The sequence below is a fragment of the Thermobia domestica genome, chromosome 14 (genome assembly GCF_964235325.1).
Source record: "Thermobia domestica chromosome 14, izTheDome1.hap1.1, whole genome shotgun sequence".
NCBI classification, from domain to species: Eukaryota; Metazoa; Arthropoda; class Insecta; order Zygentoma; family Lepismatidae; genus Thermobia; species Thermobia domestica.
In genome coordinates this window covers 18,452,017-18,470,019 of record NC_137467.1, presented here as the reverse complement: position 1 = coordinate 18,470,019, position 18,003 = coordinate 18,452,017, and the positions used below count along the sequence as shown (strand labels likewise).

At 36.6% G+C, this 18,003-nt stretch overlaps 1 protein-coding gene across 3 annotated transcripts in view; it reads right to left on the bottom strand.

Moving 5' to 3' along the window:
* The window catches only part of Pi3K68D (phosphatidylinositol-4-phosphate 3-kinase catalytic subunit Pi3K68D), a 408,362-nt gene that overhangs the window by 339,754 nt on the left and 50,605 nt on the right, over nucleotides 1-18,003 (bottom strand). For all 3 annotated transcript variants that reach the window (XM_081737759.1, XM_081737760.1, XM_081737761.1), the window contains exons 8-14: nucleotides 15,259-15,461; nucleotides 13,527-13,752; nucleotides 10,269-10,470; nucleotides 7,485-7,688; nucleotides 5,287-5,402; nucleotides 3,448-3,592; nucleotides 2,955-3,143 (exon numbers count right to left, since the gene is read on the bottom strand). In XM_081737759.1, the coding sequence (XP_081593885.1) occupies nucleotides 2,955-3,143; nucleotides 3,448-3,592; nucleotides 5,287-5,402; nucleotides 7,485-7,688; nucleotides 10,269-10,470; nucleotides 13,527-13,752; nucleotides 15,259-15,461 (1,285 nt within the window). The remainder of the gene's footprint in view (nucleotides 1-2,954; nucleotides 3,144-3,447; nucleotides 3,593-5,286; nucleotides 5,403-7,484; nucleotides 7,689-10,268; nucleotides 10,471-13,526; nucleotides 13,753-15,258; nucleotides 15,462-18,003) is intronic.

The following is an 18,003-nucleotide window of genomic DNA, read 5'->3' as shown; positions in this document are numbered from 1 at the left end:
GTGGCTAGCGTGCGCGCTCGCCCTTTGGTGCACGAGGTCCTGGGTTCGATTCCTGGTGAGAAAGCCTTGAAAAATTTGAACACATTAGGGTAGTTTGGATTTAACCTTAAACCGTAAGTCCACATCTCATAACATCGGTGCTGAACTCCAATCCAGCCAATGGGTGAACGCAAAGCCACAAATCCCGCAGTTCAAATATGCTATCAACTATAACTTTATTATAATAGGAAATTTTTGAGTGAATTTTATTTCACTCATTTAATGTTAATATATTTCTTTCAACTCACCTAGTTATCTAAATTCTAATAGAAATTTCAACACTTCTAATGATTACAAAGTCTGGTAAGTAATCTTTTGCTTCCTATTAATCAACAAGGGCAACACCATGCAGTTGAACTAAACTCTGACCGATCTAGCTACTGCTCCGTGAGGACTTATTGTATAGATATGCAGATACCATGAATGTGTTACTACTTATGGTACCAATATATCAAGGTAAGAATTACATCGTAGTCGAAGGCGACTTTTTTTTTTTATTTATTTATTTATTTTTGTTTGATTATGGTTCAAGATTATACACCAAGGCTAACAATCTCGATGATAACGGTGGAATGACGAAAGTGGGAGGAAACGGGAGACTTGAGAAAACCCACGCCCATGCCACTTGGCGGGACCTGAGATCGAACTAGCGACCCGCGCTTCAAAGTGAACGCCCTACGATTGAGCCACCGACCCTGAACGCGTCAAGGAAGTGCTTATTCAATCCTATAATACATTCTGTATCTAATGCAAATAATTTTTAGATTCCATATATTAAGCTTGTTAATTTCGAACTCTTGGATTTTAATTTTGGAACTTACATTTAATTCTCATTTTTCCCTCCCCACTCACTAAACTTGAAGTGCTATTTTCCGTATCCAAATCACTACTTACATCGTTGAGAACTAGCGCTTCAATTTCAGTTTCATTTACACGCCTTGCGGTTAACCATTTCTCACCAATGTGATGTTGCAATGAATGCCATCTACTGGCACTTCGTAGAAGCTAGTAGGAATGTCTTGCATAGTCATGTCAAATAATGAATAATAAAAGTACAAAGTGACAAAGCATGTAACATACGTACTAACATTTGAGTCAGTAAAGGGTAATGGTATGGATGGAGATGAAATGGAAAATTTCCGTTAAGTCTGCGCCAGTCGGTTAATGACAATTTAGTGTATGTGAACTACAAATTAACATCTTGGTAGAATTTTTCTCAAATTTACGTCACAATACAAGTGAAACGTGTCGATTGAGCGAAAGAATAAATTTAGGACATTAGAAAAAAATGTTGTACAAAGAAAATCTATGAGGGAAGCATAAAATGCAGAGAGCGAAAAATAGATCTTACAGTGACACAGCTAATTTTTGTTTTTAAAAGGAACTATAATCGCCGCGACCTTATCCTGATAGCCGAGATACGCAACTTCAATTCGGGCGACTCCGCGCATGTTACATAGTTCTTCACGTTACACACGTAAAACATTACTTAGGAGATCAATTCAAAGAGCTAATTGAGTTCAAGAGCTAATTGAGTTCAAGTATATAAAAATGTTAATACAGAAACAATATTTAAAATAAAAGATACTAGATTTATTAGTAACGGGTTATGAAAATGACGTCACGACTTAGAATCGGAAATAGAGAAGGAAAGAAAAGAGTGAAAAGCCGGTAGCTCAGATGCGAGTCTCTTGCAAGTGTTGCAAGATTATAAACTTGAAAAATCTTATATCAAAAACAGAAGACCAGTAAAATTAGTTAATTGATCAATGTTAGAAATCGTCCACAATGGATAGGAAATGTCTTAATATTTTAATATGATATATAAATTAAATAGAGTTGCTACCCCGTAAGAAACTTCTATGCCTGCTGATAAATGAAACAAAAAAAGAACGGGACTCACATGTAACTTCTGCAATTTTTGTGCAGAAAGTAACACTGCTCTGCCAAATATCGTCTTCACGCGTGCGTTGGTTTGGGTACGTGGATGTAGTGGAAACTGAAACCATGGAGAGTGTCAAGCGCGAAATTGAAATCATGAATGAATCCGAATTATCTTCTCAGTATTATCGCAAACACGAGGAAGAGAAACCTCTTTAAAGTCAAGCAAAGTAAATTGTCAACAATGTGTACTCTCGACGAAGAGAAAAATATGCAGACAAAACTGTTGAAGAAATTGTTGATATGATTGTTGCCGGTTCGCAGTTGGTTTACTCATTGCTAACGTAGAGTTGCTGTGCTTTGAGAAAAAAAAATCGTATTTTTAATTTATTATGTGGGAAGGTGGCTGCTTGTGTGTTTCTGTTTATGATTGACCTTTTCCAGGTAGATATATGAGAGTAACTTCATTTCTTATCCTTTCTTACCTTAATCAATTGAAATGAATAACCAAAATAGTTTTCATGCTCTCGAGTTTTAATTGTAAGGATTGCAAATACATCACGTGCGAATTTCCAATACATTTTTTACTATTGTCGTGTCTTCATGAATTATTAAAAACAAATAAACCAAGAAACATTTTTCGTAGCGGCAGGAAAAGAACGAGAAATCACCGCTCCGCACATATCAGCTGAGACCCAGAGCAGCGCCAGTTGAAACCCTGGCGAATGAGAACCCAACCAGAACACACACACACACACACATACAAAGATTTCCCTGCGAAGAGGTTCGCGCGCCAAACATGTACTAATGCGCTTGTGATTCGGCTCTCAAGTTAACATTGCGTTTAGTATAATCTGTAGCATACCATTTATTCTTCTCTCTTCATATTTTGGGGATCACTACCCATTTGCTGTTTAAGAAAATCGGCCCTACCTCAAATTATGAACACCTTCTGCTGCTGCACAAATTATGCACTGCTTTTTCCTATGATCACCACCTTATAACTGAGCTGCGTTTTAACCTTTTATACTTACCATGGAAGAAGCAGCTGTAGCGCATCTACTGGTTCCATAGGACTCCAGTTTCGCAGCATCGAGTGTAGATCTGACAGGCAAGCCCATTCCCAGCTATGTGCTGCTAACAGCACTTTCGGTAGGGCTTGTGGCTTATCATACAAATAATGTCGTTTCTCCCACAAAACTTCTGTGTCTTCTACCGGAGGTCTGTAACAAAAGATACAGCTAATAATATGCAAGTCATGACGAAATATAAATGCCCATATACTCAGATTGTTTAATTGTTTAATTTTTAAAGAAAACATATCTTCAAAAGATTTCTACATTTTTCTTATACGGTACAAGTAAATTCATGTAACAATGTGCCACGGCTCTTAAACTAAGATGTAAAAGTTATTACAAGGCTTTTATTCCGTATTTGTATATAATCACGTAGTATACATTTCATATCTATCTCGTACAAGTAGAAACATATACTACAAATAAAAATGAAGCAGAAATTCGTACTTACACTGTGAATGTGTCCCGTTCAATGATATCTAAAAGAAGCTGCTGAGTATTGTCATCTAAACTATTGAAGTCATGTTTTTGAATTGGACTCTCATCGATTTTGTCAGGAAACACTATGCGGCCTCCATAATCAGGCAGTTCAACACCTATTTCCAGAGAGAGAAAAAAAAAAAAAAACTAACTAACTAACTATAATCCACAATAATATCTAAACAACAAAATCAGGATATTCTACTTGAAGATTCTATTATCTACCTCCGAAAGATTGGACAGCATCATAAAAATAGAAAATCTTAATTGACATTTATTTACCAAAATCAAGCTATATACAATTCTGTATCATTTTCATTTCAATAGTTATTTTGCATCTTTATATACATTTCAGAGCTAAAAGTTTCAAAAATTAAATATTTTTGTCAAGGTTTGGTGGTCTCTCAAAATCACGCTAAATCTACCCTTCTAATTTCAATAGGACTACAAGGGCAGAGAAAGAATCTACTTTTATAATCCTGAATCCATATCAAAAAGCAGGTTTCCGTTGTCTTTCTCACCGCTTTTTCCCGGTTTCTGGTCGATAAACGAAGTCTAGAAGTTAACGAGAACCACTACACAATAACTGTGAAATTTATAATTGTGAACATTGCACCCATCTTCGCCATTTTTCATTTTTGAAATCGTAATACATATTGTAAATATGTAAGGGAGTTTTGGTTGATCGCTTGGACAGATAGGGTAAATATCTAAAGGAGTTTTGGTTGATCGCTCGGACAGAGTATAAATATGCAAGGGAGTTTTGGTTGATCAGACAGATAGGGTAAATATGTAAAGGAGTTATGGTTGGTCGGACAGACAGGGTAAATATGTAAAGGAGTTATGGTTGGTCGGACAGACAGGGTAAATATGTAAAGGAGTTTTGGTTGATCGCTCGGACAGAGTGTAAATATGTAAGGGAGTTTTGGTTGGTCGGACAGACAGGGTAAATATGTAAAGGAGGTATGGTTGGTCGGACAGGGTAAATATGTAAAGGAGGTATGGTTGGTCGGACAGGGTAAATATGTAAAGGTTTGGTTGGTCGGACAGGGTAAATATGTAAAGGAGTTTTGATTGGTCGGACACACAGGGTAAATATGTAAAGAGGGTTTGGTTAGTCGGACACACAGGGTAAATATATAAACGACTTTCGTTTAGTTGGACAGGCAGGGTAAATATATAAAGGATTTTCGTTTAGTTGGACAGGCAGGGTAAATATATAAAGGATTTTCGTTTAGTTGGACAGGCAGAGTAAATATATAAAGGAGTTTGGTTGGAAAATTAAACTACTTTAAAAAATTAAAAACAATATAAACCAGTGCAGCTTAAACTCTCCATAAAATGTGGAATTACGGGATGCAAGTAAAGTTATTTGTTTATAATTCTCCGTGGGCCGAAATATGGCATCACGGAACACATTAGGAACTGCGAGTCTCTAGCCCATGATTTAAGTCACATTACAAGGTGTTCAACATTCCAACAACAAAAAGTTCAAGCATATATTAAAAACTGGTTATGAGTTAACATCAACCTAGTTTCCTCTTTTGCACAGCACAACCAGCAAACTAACAGATTAATTAATGTAACCCTCAAGAAATTCTTTAAGTATTTGTGGTGTAATGACTGATCAATCGCACAGAACCCAATACAAGTGTGTTCGAACAGGGTCATTACATAGATAATTACAGATAATTTGTCGCTATGATTATTATTAGTTAAGAATTACAAAAACTTTAAAAAAAAAAAAAAAAATATTCATTACGAATTTTAACTTAATATAACTATCATGATAGTCCCTGCACGTACTTACATAAAACTGGATGCACATCCCCATGAGGATGCGTTCCCGGAGCAGGAGCTGGTCCAAGTCTTTTATCGGCAACTACTGGCCATAAGGATAGAAGAAAGCCTCCCTGAGTAAGAACACTGAAATTGCCATCAAAAAGAGAAACAAAATTGAAGTCACATATCGTAACATGATTAAAACAGACCAATAACTATACTAATCTGTCGACTTGACTATAATTTTGACAGAATTCTTGGATCTATCGAATAACTTTTTCAGTCATATTTGTTGTTGCTTTACTTTTGTTGGTATTCAGAAACGAAATCTCAAGCACAGTCTCCTTAAAAACAAAGACCACCCACCTCTCTCTAAAAAACCCTAATTCAACCAGATCTTTTTCTTTATTATCAAACCGAAGTACTAAAACTTTCTGAGTAAGGCAGTGAGAAGGTCATTCTATAAAGAGAGGTGAGTGGTGGTTATTTTTCTGTCAACAAGATTATCGGACTGGTGGCAGAAACTACAGTAACTAATTCCCCTACTTTTCCTAGTTTAGTTTGATATAATTTTATATATATATTGATATGTAATTAACTATACAGACTTTCCTATGTTGGTAGAAAAAGAAGACCAAGAAAACATGACAACGACGATACATGCAGGTAATGGACACAAACTGAAACATCTGCGCAAATAGCATAGGATGTTTGCGGGGGCTCACCAGAGCCATCTGGTGGTTTATATCGTACTTTTGGGCAAGGAGTCACCTGTGCGGGTCCTTTGTAGTCATTGCAGTAGGAAGGGTTCTTCAATGAACGTCATATCCTGTGTGTAGACCGGTATAATGGGGGCATATCCGACTTCAAAGAGGGCAGATCGTAGAGGCGCGTCTAACAGGTGCATCTGTGTCCAAAACTGCAACACTTTGTGACGTCTCACGAGCTACAGTATCCAGGATGATTCATGCATATGAACAGGAAGGACGAACCACATCTAGGAGGAGCAACTGCGGGGGAAAACGGAAGTTGTCTGAAAGGGTCGTCAGGACACTGATTAGGATTGCTGCACGAAAACTGAAAACCACCGCATCGGCAATCATCGCAGAAGTGAATACATATCTCAGGGCTCATAGTGGTCTGGTCTGTTGTAAATAGTTAAAAAGTGACCAAAAAGTGACTAAAATCTCATCATGCCCCTTTTTCCCTATGTCAATTTCTCCATCACCTTTCTTTGTTTGTTGTTTTGTTTCATCTTTTCTTCTTTACTTCTTCTTTGCTTCCTTCTTTCTTAGGTTTTCTAAATATGCTTTGTAGTTACGGTAAGCAAACTTAGCAGATGTAAGAAGTTTCTGAGTAAATGGGACAATTCTGGCCTATTTCCGAATGTCTTCATCCCAGACATTATATTTAACTTAGCATTGAGAGTTCTCAAAGCCACGAAATATTCAAATTCATCACCTACTCTTAAGAAGAACATACAAGAAGCATAACACAAGATGAACATGATGAACCACACACAACATTGAGCGGAGTGTTAACTATTACGAGAAAAAACTACAAGACTATTATGATAAAAGAAAGAATAGACACAGAAGGGTTCTCAACCCCACCTTGAGAGCTTAAGCATCCACCAACCATCCACTGTGCTTTAGAAGGAAGAAAAGTTGAAGTGAAAATAAAGTTGACTGTTCCACATGTGGCAGCAAGTACTGAAGCTTTCAGAGTAGTAATGAGTAACAAGTTTCTGCCTTTTTCCATTTATTTTTATATTCTTCTTCTTAGAAAATTGACAATGCAAAACATAAATCACACGAAAGTCACTTTACCTCCTCCCGAAAAAAGTAACTTTTAGTGACAATTAAAAAAAAAAAAAAAAGTAATTTTAGTTAAAAAAAAAAAGTGACTCGCTACGAGCCCTGATATTTCAATGAACCTGTGTGCATGAAAATAGTCCGTCGATACCTGCGTAAGGTCAACATCCATGGCTGGGTTACGATAACATTTCACCTATCTCGCTAAAAATTAGATTTAAAATATGTCAATAACTATCTTTAAAGAAAAATCCTTTGTTAAATTTAAATTTGACAATTCGCTTCGTTTGTTAAATTTAAATTTGACAATACGAAAAGAACACATAAAAGGCCAATATATACTTTTACTAAATGAAATATACTAATCCAAAACTATTATTCGAAATAAAAGTTAAACTGATAAAATTCTTACCCTTCATAGTTAAAGAGTTGAATAGACGCCCATCCCAGTTCTACTTTCTGATACTGTGGTTCCTTTCCAGGGCCTCCAGCAGAACTATTGGACTCAGCGGTTTCGTTGGTCTTCCCATCTGGTGGCAGAAGAGTTCGTCCATACAAAACTATTACCAAACGAGACTCTCGAGGTAGAGAACAAATTGCGCTTTCAAAGTTTAACCTAAAAGAAAAGAACACATTTAATAACATGATGTAGAGCAATTACACAGGGCATTTCAAGGCATATTGTGTTCTGTTGAGGAAGATAAATGTATTTCATATAGACGAAGGCAGTGCCCTATAATTAACAACTAGCCTTTATGGTTAATGATAAAATTACACGCATATTAAATAGCTGAAAACACACCTTGAAACATCCTTTTAACTTCAATTTAAAGAATTATACACAGCACGTTCTCCTACAACGAATATTATTTTTTTCTTCCCTTGTACATATTATAATGTCTATTTGGTAGAGTCAATAATAGTCTGGCATTTTTCCCTTCACCAATTTTATTAGAAAACAATTCTCTATAAAATAATTACAAAGTTCTTGTAATACAGGGTGGCCCAAAAGTAGGTATACACCCCTCCATTGATCAAGTATGACATTCTAGTCTACGAGTTTATTTGCTTCGGCTCTTCCGAGCTTAAGTTGTAAGTAAAAACACATTAAGAATAAAGAAACTAACTATACCTGATGGATAACAATAAGAAATGATATAAAATGCATTACAGTACTGTATACCTACTTTTGGGCCATCCTGTATAAATAAGTGTTTCCAATAGAGAACCTCAGCATACGTAAAGTAGGCTTGGTTTTGCTGAAGGCAGAGATTAGGTTTTGTATGGACACCCCTTTGCCCAATACAGCCTCCAAGGTGCTGTAAAGGCTGGTATCACAAGAACATTCCCTTCTGTCCAATGCAACTTCCGGGAGTAGCTCGTAGCTAGGACTCTCTTTCGCTCAATGCAGCTACCAGAAATTAGATGAGGTCGGATCTCCCTTGTCCAATGCGACCTCGACAGTTTTAAATTGGCACATTGCATGCAGTGTCCCGATAGCGCACATAACAGCATCTATTAACGCGACTGTTTATCCGATAGCGCAAATGACATATATTAATGTGACTGTTTAAGACGATAGCGCAGATTACATCTCTTAAAGCGATTGTTCACCACGATAACGCAGATAATAACAGCATTTATTAACGCAACTGTTTACCCTGATAGCGCAAATAACAACATGTATAAAGGTAACCAAGAAAATTCTGTCACTTTTTCACCACCATCTTCGAACATCGATATGTCATCTAAGAAGTACCTGGAAGATCAAATAGTCCTCATCAGCATCGACGACCTTCTGCCAACGTTCTGCAAAGCCACGGATTCCATCGCTGTAGAATTTGGTGGGCTATGAAGCATAAAAGGTATTAAGTGAGTTTTGGACCTCTACCACGGATCTGAACTGACGTCCTCTAAGGTGATAGTCCAAAAAATGGAACAGGTGATAATCGAACGGTGCAATGTCCGGGGAGTATGGTGGATGCGATGTTTCCTATCCAAGGCGTAGAATGGTGTCGCGGGTCATCTTAGCCACGTGGGGCTTAGCGTTGTCCTGTAACAGAACCCCTTTGCGGTTCAGAAGTGCTGGCTCCAGAGTTTTTCTTGAACACGGCTCAACTGCTGACAGTACACAGTTGCGTTGATGCTCTGACCAGCTGATAGCAGTTCCCGATGCACGATGCCGCGAGCAATCCACCAAACACACAGAAGGACCTTCTGGTGCAGTGCTGGTTTCGGCTGTTTTGAAACCGGTTCATGGAATGCTAACCAATGATGACTGCGCCGTGGAGCTTCGTACAGGATCCACTTCTCGTCACATGTGAACACCCTGTCCAGAAATGGCTCCTTCCTTACGTGTCTACTCGAATTGCCTTCTGGCCCGGAGTCAAATCATGTGGGACCCATGAACCCAACTTGTAGTGCTTCCCAAGTTGATGGTTTCTCCACTCACACTGAATTGTAGTCCCAGTTCCTCACATGTCTGGCCATTGTTCGCCTCAATTGTTGCCTGAAGTTCTTCATTTTCTACATGTGTTGGTCTTCCGGCATGTGATGCGTGTTTGAGTGTTTCGTCACCGTCCTTAAACTTGTTCAACACCGCATAGTCACAACATCCTCACCAAAGGCCTGACATATCTTCCGCCCCGCTGCAGCGGCGTTTGACCCCAGTTTGAACTCGTACAGCATACACGCCCTTATGATGCTCTGTGGAGGTCCCATGTTCACTCTGTCCGTACGCATGTTCACGACGTAACTGAACTGGCACAACCAGATAGTATGTTGAATATACCCACACCAACAACTAACCTTCGCCTTATCTCCATTCGCATTCAACTGACTGTATGAGGGCCAATGGAACACAGACCTCCACAAAAAAGCGAGAGAACTTTCTTTGTTACCTTTACATTAATGAGACTGTTCATTCTTGGGATTAATGAGACAAAAAGATTGAGATGTTTCTTGTTTATTACTAGGATACGCCACTCAGACAGCAGTTCGATGGAAAATCTCAGCAACAAGTTTCAACTTGTCGCAAGTACAGCACTCAAACGCAACTAATGGTAGCTATTTCTCGGACAAAATGTTATACCTAGTATTTGAATAAATTAACCTCTGAGAAGAAAAGAAAAACTTTGCTACCTCACCCCTCATACTCCTGTCAATAAATATTAAGGAAGAAAGAAAGAAAGCTTACCAAGTGTCAAACACAATTCGATCGTAGAATGCATTCGAACGAATAACAGGTTTAGAGAGAACAGGATGTCCAACAGGCCTTGTTCCATGATATATTTGAGCACCAATTAAATAATCGTCGTGAGCCCAATTCTGACCCAGACGATGAAGAGCTGCCACATGGACCAAAACAGTGTCCAACACTTCCATCACTTTCTTCGTATCTAGAAGGAACAAATACTTCAATTAGGTTAAAGTCATTCATAAATTTAAGTTAGTGTAACGTCCCTGTCTTCTTACTTATCACGTGATAATATTAGTTGAAACAAAAGAAAACTTAATTAACAAATAAGAAAAACCGACTACGGTGAAAAATAATTCATTGCTCTTCGTTCCGGACTGAAAATTAAAAAAATAGGTTACCAGTTATTACTATTAAATAAGATATTAATATAGCCGTAAGGGCCTTACCCTTGTTATCAGTACATCCCACATCGTGCAGTTCAGAAGGTCTACGACTTATGGCTATTTTAATATCTAATTTACTAGTAATAACTGGTAACTTTTTTTTTTCAGTTCACAACAAAGGGCGATGAATTGTTTTCACCGTAGTCTTTTTTTTTACTATATTTATTTTCTACTTTTCTACATGTATATAAGTAAGTTATAACATGTATGTAAGTTATAACATGTATGTAAGTTATAACATGTATTTTTGTCCTAAGTTCGTTTCAAAATCAGAATTTCTGGAACTAATTAAAACGTAGTTTACTCACTAAATGTTTTAATGATAACACACAAAATAGAATATATTTAAACTGATGTATTTTCCGAAGATTTTTTTGTATTTACCTTCCTATTTTTACAAAATTCCTTCTCTATAATTGAGAACAAATCCACTATTACTGGCTTCTTTACGTATTACATCAGAACTGTCTAGAAAAACATGTTTATACATGTCTGGCCACGTAACTTCAGATCTGACCATACAAGAAAATGATATCATACAATACAGGCTATTGTCCATATCAACCTATATATATTTATTAATGTTATCGTTATATAGTGTAAAGTATGAACTATGAAGTGCCTACGAAAAAAGAAAAACAAAAGTAATAACTTAATCGTCCCTTACGTATTATGGATGACTGTGGAAGATGAGTTCCCTCTCTTTACCTCCAATTTTATCAAACTCCTTTCCTCTCCTTACAATATATACTTTCACAATTCTTGAGTATCTTTTTCCTCATATTGTGAGGAAAGAAAATGACAATCAGCTCAAACATAATAGTGATTGACGTCCACCATTTTGATTGTTTTCCGTGACGTCATCTATCACACGTTACGCGGACTGTCACCACGATCCCAACGATACTTAATTAATTGAAATCGGTTCAGGTGTTTGAGCTCCCCAGTGGAACTGATGTACATGAATACATACTCACGTACAACACAATACCCTCGAACACAATATGCCGAACACAATACTCGAGTAAAAATCATGTACCGTAACAGGGTGGTGAAAAACGAGGAGTGCTATTAACAACACCATATTTTGTTTCCTCAGCTTCATTCTAATCTGAACAACTGTAGTTTTTCCTTCTTTCCAGGAAATCGCACAGGATTTTTCAATTTTTTCTGTAGATGAGCTTCGGATTCCTTCAGCCATAAAATTTAATTAATTTCAATACTATTCAATTTGATGGACACTGCATTACGATATGAATACCGATTTATATGATTATAGTTAAATTCAGTCACACTTGCTAGCTCATTTTCAGTTGGCTGACCTGCGCAATATGTTCAAGTATAATTCGTATGAAAACCACTGATGAATGAGTTTGCTATTAAAGAGAATAGTTCGAAAAGTGCATATTTGTGGATTTCTTTTCAATATCTGTCTGATGTATTTTAATTATTATTTCTTCATTTGTATTTGATAAATGTTTTCTATTCATAAGAACGTTAGCTCAACATGTTTACGTTTTGCAACGGAAGTTTGTTTGATTAGTTAAGGTTTCATAGGGACGTCAGAAGTGAGGCTATTTGTCCCCGTCACGATCTTAACGGTAATAAATAACGAGAACAGATAATGATAATAGACTGATAGATTGAGGTTTAATGCGGACATCATCATGAGATCATTTGTCCCCGCCACAATCATAATGATAACAGATAACGGTATTAGATTGAGGTTTAATGCGGACATATGCATCAAGGCTATTTGCCCCCATCACGATCATAACGAGAGTAGAGAACAATAATAGATAAATTGATTGAGGTTTAATGGAGACGTCAGCAGCGAGACTATTTGTTCCCTTCACTATCATAACTATAATAGACAACGAGAATAGATAACAGTAATAAACTGATACATTGAGGTTTAATGCGGACATCTGTATCGAGACTATTTGTCCCCATGACGATAAAGGCAACAGCTGACACAAACAGCTTATTAAAAAAAAATTCAAGACTTTTACAAGAGCAGGTCATAAACAAAAAAATTAATAAATACAAAAATAATTAAAAAAAATAGCAATATTAATATGTAAACTCTTAAAATGAAAAACCTCAGAAGTTAACTATTCTAATCTCACGAACAAGAACATGATCACTGAAGAACAGCGCTATCCCGCAATCTGACTACAGTTTTTAGATAGTCCTAAACGTTCTCTGAGATCAAGTATTCTGAAAATTCTACAAGAATGTGTCGAATATTGAACAGAACGACACAGTCTTCACAATACAGACGGTTAGTGCAACGAACCAAATAGGAATGTGTGTGAGGGAGAGAGGGATACGCAAGCGAGCCAGAATCATTTTATTCCGAAAAAAAGCAGGCACGTTTGCGGTCCGCGTCCATAACGGTTTGCGTCAACGTAATCAAAATCTGAGTTTTAGTTTACGATAACAGGTATATAGCAGCAGTTTTAATTGATTATTGCAAGTTTTTCGTTGCGATAGACTCAGTAAATTTTGCGAGGCTAATACAGAATAAGGGACTAGGACAGACTCTACAGAGTGGAACTTATTTTCATTAACCTGGTTCCAATCAGTTTGGCAGTAAGAGCGCTTGCGTTAAACGAAATAGTCACGAATATCGGAGAACATGAGAGTGTGCTCCAGTGCACTGTATGCCCATGAAGAGTTCTTGCAAAAGCGAAAGTTTCATTATTACCGTTGATAAGAATGGAAATTATCTGTTGGAATGATACGGTTATACATAAAATATCCAAGAAGTTTATAAGGTAAGTTTGCAATTATATAACAGTCTACTTACTCGTTGGGAATGCCGATCTGGAAAGTAGCTGGAAATCCACTCTGAAAGCTCGACAGTACATTTCAATGAGTCCTTGAACGGCATCCCTTATGCGCTCAATCTGGATAGACATTGTCTCTTGGAGGGAGTCGCTCTTCTTCAAAGAACTGGCCCGCCTTAGGGAAACGACAGCATAATCACCGTCATCTTCCACAATTTCCGGCCGCGTCTGCTCTGGAGACGTGTCCTTAAAATAAGAAGAAAATATTTAACATAATCGTTATAATAGAATAAAACAGAATACTTTATTGCCATTAAGTCTGTATACAGAAAATAGACAATGTCAAATGAAGTTAAACAAGTAAATTCATTTTTTCTTAACCTATACCAATATATGTTTTTATCATCCTCAAATTCCTTAACATTATAATGGGAAATGAAATCTTTGAGTTTTACGTCCCACGGTTATGCCGGTTAGGCTAAAGGAGACGGTGATGATGAGAGATGAATGAAATGGTGGAATGAAGAAAGTGGGAGGAAACGGGAGACGGTGTTTGTCCACGCACACGGTGTTTGTCCACCACAAAGTTGACTTGGCGTGAGCAGGGTTTGAACCCGGGACCCCAAGCACCAGAGGTGAACGCTCTACCACTGAGCCACCGCGGCCCCTTAACATTATAATGGGGTACGGCAACTAACCAATCATACACTTTGCTTTCAAAGTGAGTAATAGGTAAATTTTGCACTTGTATTGAGTTGAGTCAGTGCAATTGAAATATTCAATTTTGTTTCGAGAGAAACCACTTTCTATAAAGCAGGTTAAAAAAAAAAAAAAAAAAAAAAAAATTAAAAATGCTTTAAATCGTGTGAACTTAATGGTGACGTTTCCACATATCAAACCAACCGCATTACGTTTATCTACTTTTCACCTTTTAATCAAGGGGTCCCGTGTTCAATTCTCGGTCGAACCACAGCCCATCTTTCAAGTGTAAACCAAGTAGCGATTCGAGGTGTCCCTTTAAGCGAGTCTTCTCTCTCCGTGATAACCTTGGTATTTCATAAGGATGTTAAGCCTAAACATACGAAATGAAACCAAATTATATATTTCTACTTAAATGAATGCCTGTTGTTCTATAAAGAAGCCAAGCTTCTCTCTTATTGATAGAAATTGGCAAAATTTATCAACTGCCTACGTAGCTTCCAACATCAACTTGGTTTTAATTTTATTGAATGATATCTACATACCAAATTTGTAATTTAATAAATCAGTTTTAGCGTAGTGATTATATGTTGACCTTAAAATTTTACATACAAGTACATTTAAAGTAATAACAGATTTTTCCAATGGCTAAAGCGGGAGTTTCCCGATTTATATATAATTCTACTTGTGTAACTATATGCCTTTTTGTCCTTTTGAAATGACTCTTGACAATTATATTAATAAGTACGCCTATGTAAAGATCAGTACAACCTATTTTTATCAGAAGTCCTTCGTGAGTAAGTCTGCAATCGCATTTGTGACCAATTAGTCCCAGTTTCGTGTCCAAATGAACAATTTCTCTTGGATGTAAGTCACTTGGCGGGAGCAGGGTTTGAACCCGAGACCCCATGCACCAGAAGTGAACACTCTACCACTGAGCCACTGCGGCCCTCTAGACTACTTCTATCGTTGGTGCCGTAAGTGCATTTCCAGAAATTGATAGATTTAGGTGTTCTACATTACAGGCTAAAGATTTGTAACTTGCGAATTCACCTCAAATTGCAAGCAAACAGTCTTCAAGCCATTGATTGCCTCCGTGATTTCCAAGGTTTCTACGTTACCCATCAAAGCACAAACAGCCTTCACCGCTTGAACTACGCCGTTAGGTTGGAGAGCTGGCATTAAATTAGGATCGCTTCTTTCAGACATTTGGACAGCAGCAGACTGAAGTTTATCGATTTCTTTCTCCAAAGTTTCTGAAATGTACAAATGAAAATATTATATTCACTAATGACAAGAGGAAACAACAGATTTTTATTTTACACAATAAATCCTCTATACGTGCGAATTATAACACAAAGAATGAAAAAAAACTGACGGGACGGGACTCGAACCCGGGATCTCCGGAGTATCGTGCCACTGCATTAACCACAACACCACTCAGTCCGCTTCCAGAACAGTCCACTCTCGAGGTCGGTGCTTTCATTTCGGACCACTGTTTTGGGAAGCGGACTGGGTGCTATAGTGGTTAATGCATCGGCACGGTATGTCGGAGGTCCCGGGTTAGAGTTCCAGTCCAGTCAGTCACTTTTTCACTCTTCGTGTTTGAAATGATTATAGCTTACTTTCTTGTAAAACATGAAAATAAATAATAATGAAAAAAAGCAAAAGCACAAATACAAAGAGAATATTGACACAAAGGGAACATAGGCTCAACAAGGACTCAGACCCCTTAAGAATGAGGAAACAACTGTCTCAGACCTATCACAAAACACAAACTCAATCACAAGTTTACAAAAGTAAAAGTTTTGTTCAAAAATTTATCCTCCATAGAGAGAAATTTATTCGAATCGTTTTACATCAGGTCAAAAAAATCCAACATTAACTTAGATAAAGATTGTTTACACAAAAAATGGGACAGTATCATACAAAATCACAACAAATTTTAAGTGACCCTTATTTATCACAATATAGATATACACAATTCTGTATAATTTTCATTTCTATGCTATTCAGAGCTCAAAATAAATATAAATGATCATGACAAAAGATTTCCTATAATTCAACTGCCACATTCAAAGTGTTTAGGTTAATATTCAATAGACTTGAATTTAAGTGTTAGTGATCAATTGTTATTTTAACAATTACTAGTTTTTTTAATAATAATTTTTATTTATATTTTATTATACATTTTTTCAGACAAGTTTAATGTGAAGTGAATTAGTTTCATGGAAAAAATACGGAGTACAGCCTAAAGAAAGATTCTCATATTTTCTTAGTGTCTACAGGACTCTCACAGTGTTAGTGTTAAATTGTCACTTCTTTCACGAAGAAGTTGCGGTTGAGATGAAAATAAAATGAAATCTTTGAGTTTTACGTCCTACGATTATGCCGGTTAGGCTAAAGGAGACGGTGACGAGAAATGAATGAAATGGTGAAATCAAGAAAGTGGGAGAGCCCCGAGGAAACCAACGCACACAGTGTTTGTCCACCACAAAGTTACTGGGCGGGAGTTGGAATTGAACCAGGGACTCTATGCACCAGAGGTGAACGCTTTACCACTGAGCCACTGCGGCTCCTGCGGTAGGAAAAATTTGTTACCTAAAAAAACACTTCAATAAGAGGTCTCTTTCCAACTGTGAACTTTTGCACTAAAAGTGCAAAGTGTGTTTGTAAAGTGATTCAATCTTAATGCAACTTTCTTGGTGTGCAAGGTCACAGCTTGAAGTGGACCAAATCGTCCAGTAAAAATCTTAAGACGAAATCAACGTAATTAGTATTTCCACTAATTATTTTAATGAAAGAATTATAGATCACTTTTTTTTATTATTGCTGTTGTAAGATATGAAAATAAATAATAATGAAAGACAGCACAAAGAAAGATAATTTCTACTCGTCTGCCAATCTTATATTGAAAAAGAGAACCAGCGAAGGTTAATAAAAAAATTGTCTACTTTTAACATGGAGCTTTTATTCATTACATTAAAACAAAGAACATTTTTAATTTCAATTTATTATGAACTCTATAAATTACATTTAAATTTTTTCACATTTATCTCCAAATTTTCCGAACATAGATAAAACAAAATATACATATATATGCAACATTTCAAAAATACTATTATTTTGCTTTCTTTCAGCACCAAAAATATTACTTTCTCCCCATGTTGCTATTTCTTATATACCAGTTCTTATTTCTCATACTTTAAAATGGTTCAATGAAAGGCATTTGTAAAATGTATGCTTTTAAAGCGTAAAAAGTAGTGTGTTACTTAGGAGCACCTAAGAAGAAAGAAAAACAGGTGTTTACATGCAATTTCTATGTCAATATCATTGGAAAACTAAGCATATAATGTTACTTACTTTAAGTATGATATATTTCAGAGACTCAGTTACCAGGGTGTCTACTAAAATTCCAAAATGAAATTTCATGACCATTTTTTTACCAAATCATAAAATTTCGTAACATTCTCAAGAGGGAATTTTGGGTGCGAATTAGGCCGAATTTTCATGCGTGCGAAAGAAGCGTGCTCTGCTAGCGATTTGGTAGCTTCTAAAGCCGACCATATTTATTTTTGGTGGTGAATTTTGATGTTATTTAGAACTAAAGTTTTCAGTCTGTACTTATATTTGTACAAATAAAAAAATCGTGACCCAAAAGCTAAATTTCGTGACTTTTTCTTGACTTTCATGATCGTTTTCTGATTTCGTGACTTTCGTGACCGATAGACACCCTGGTTACTAAAATTAACTCCCTAGATATAAATCTAAGATTTATTTACTTATTATTATTATTAT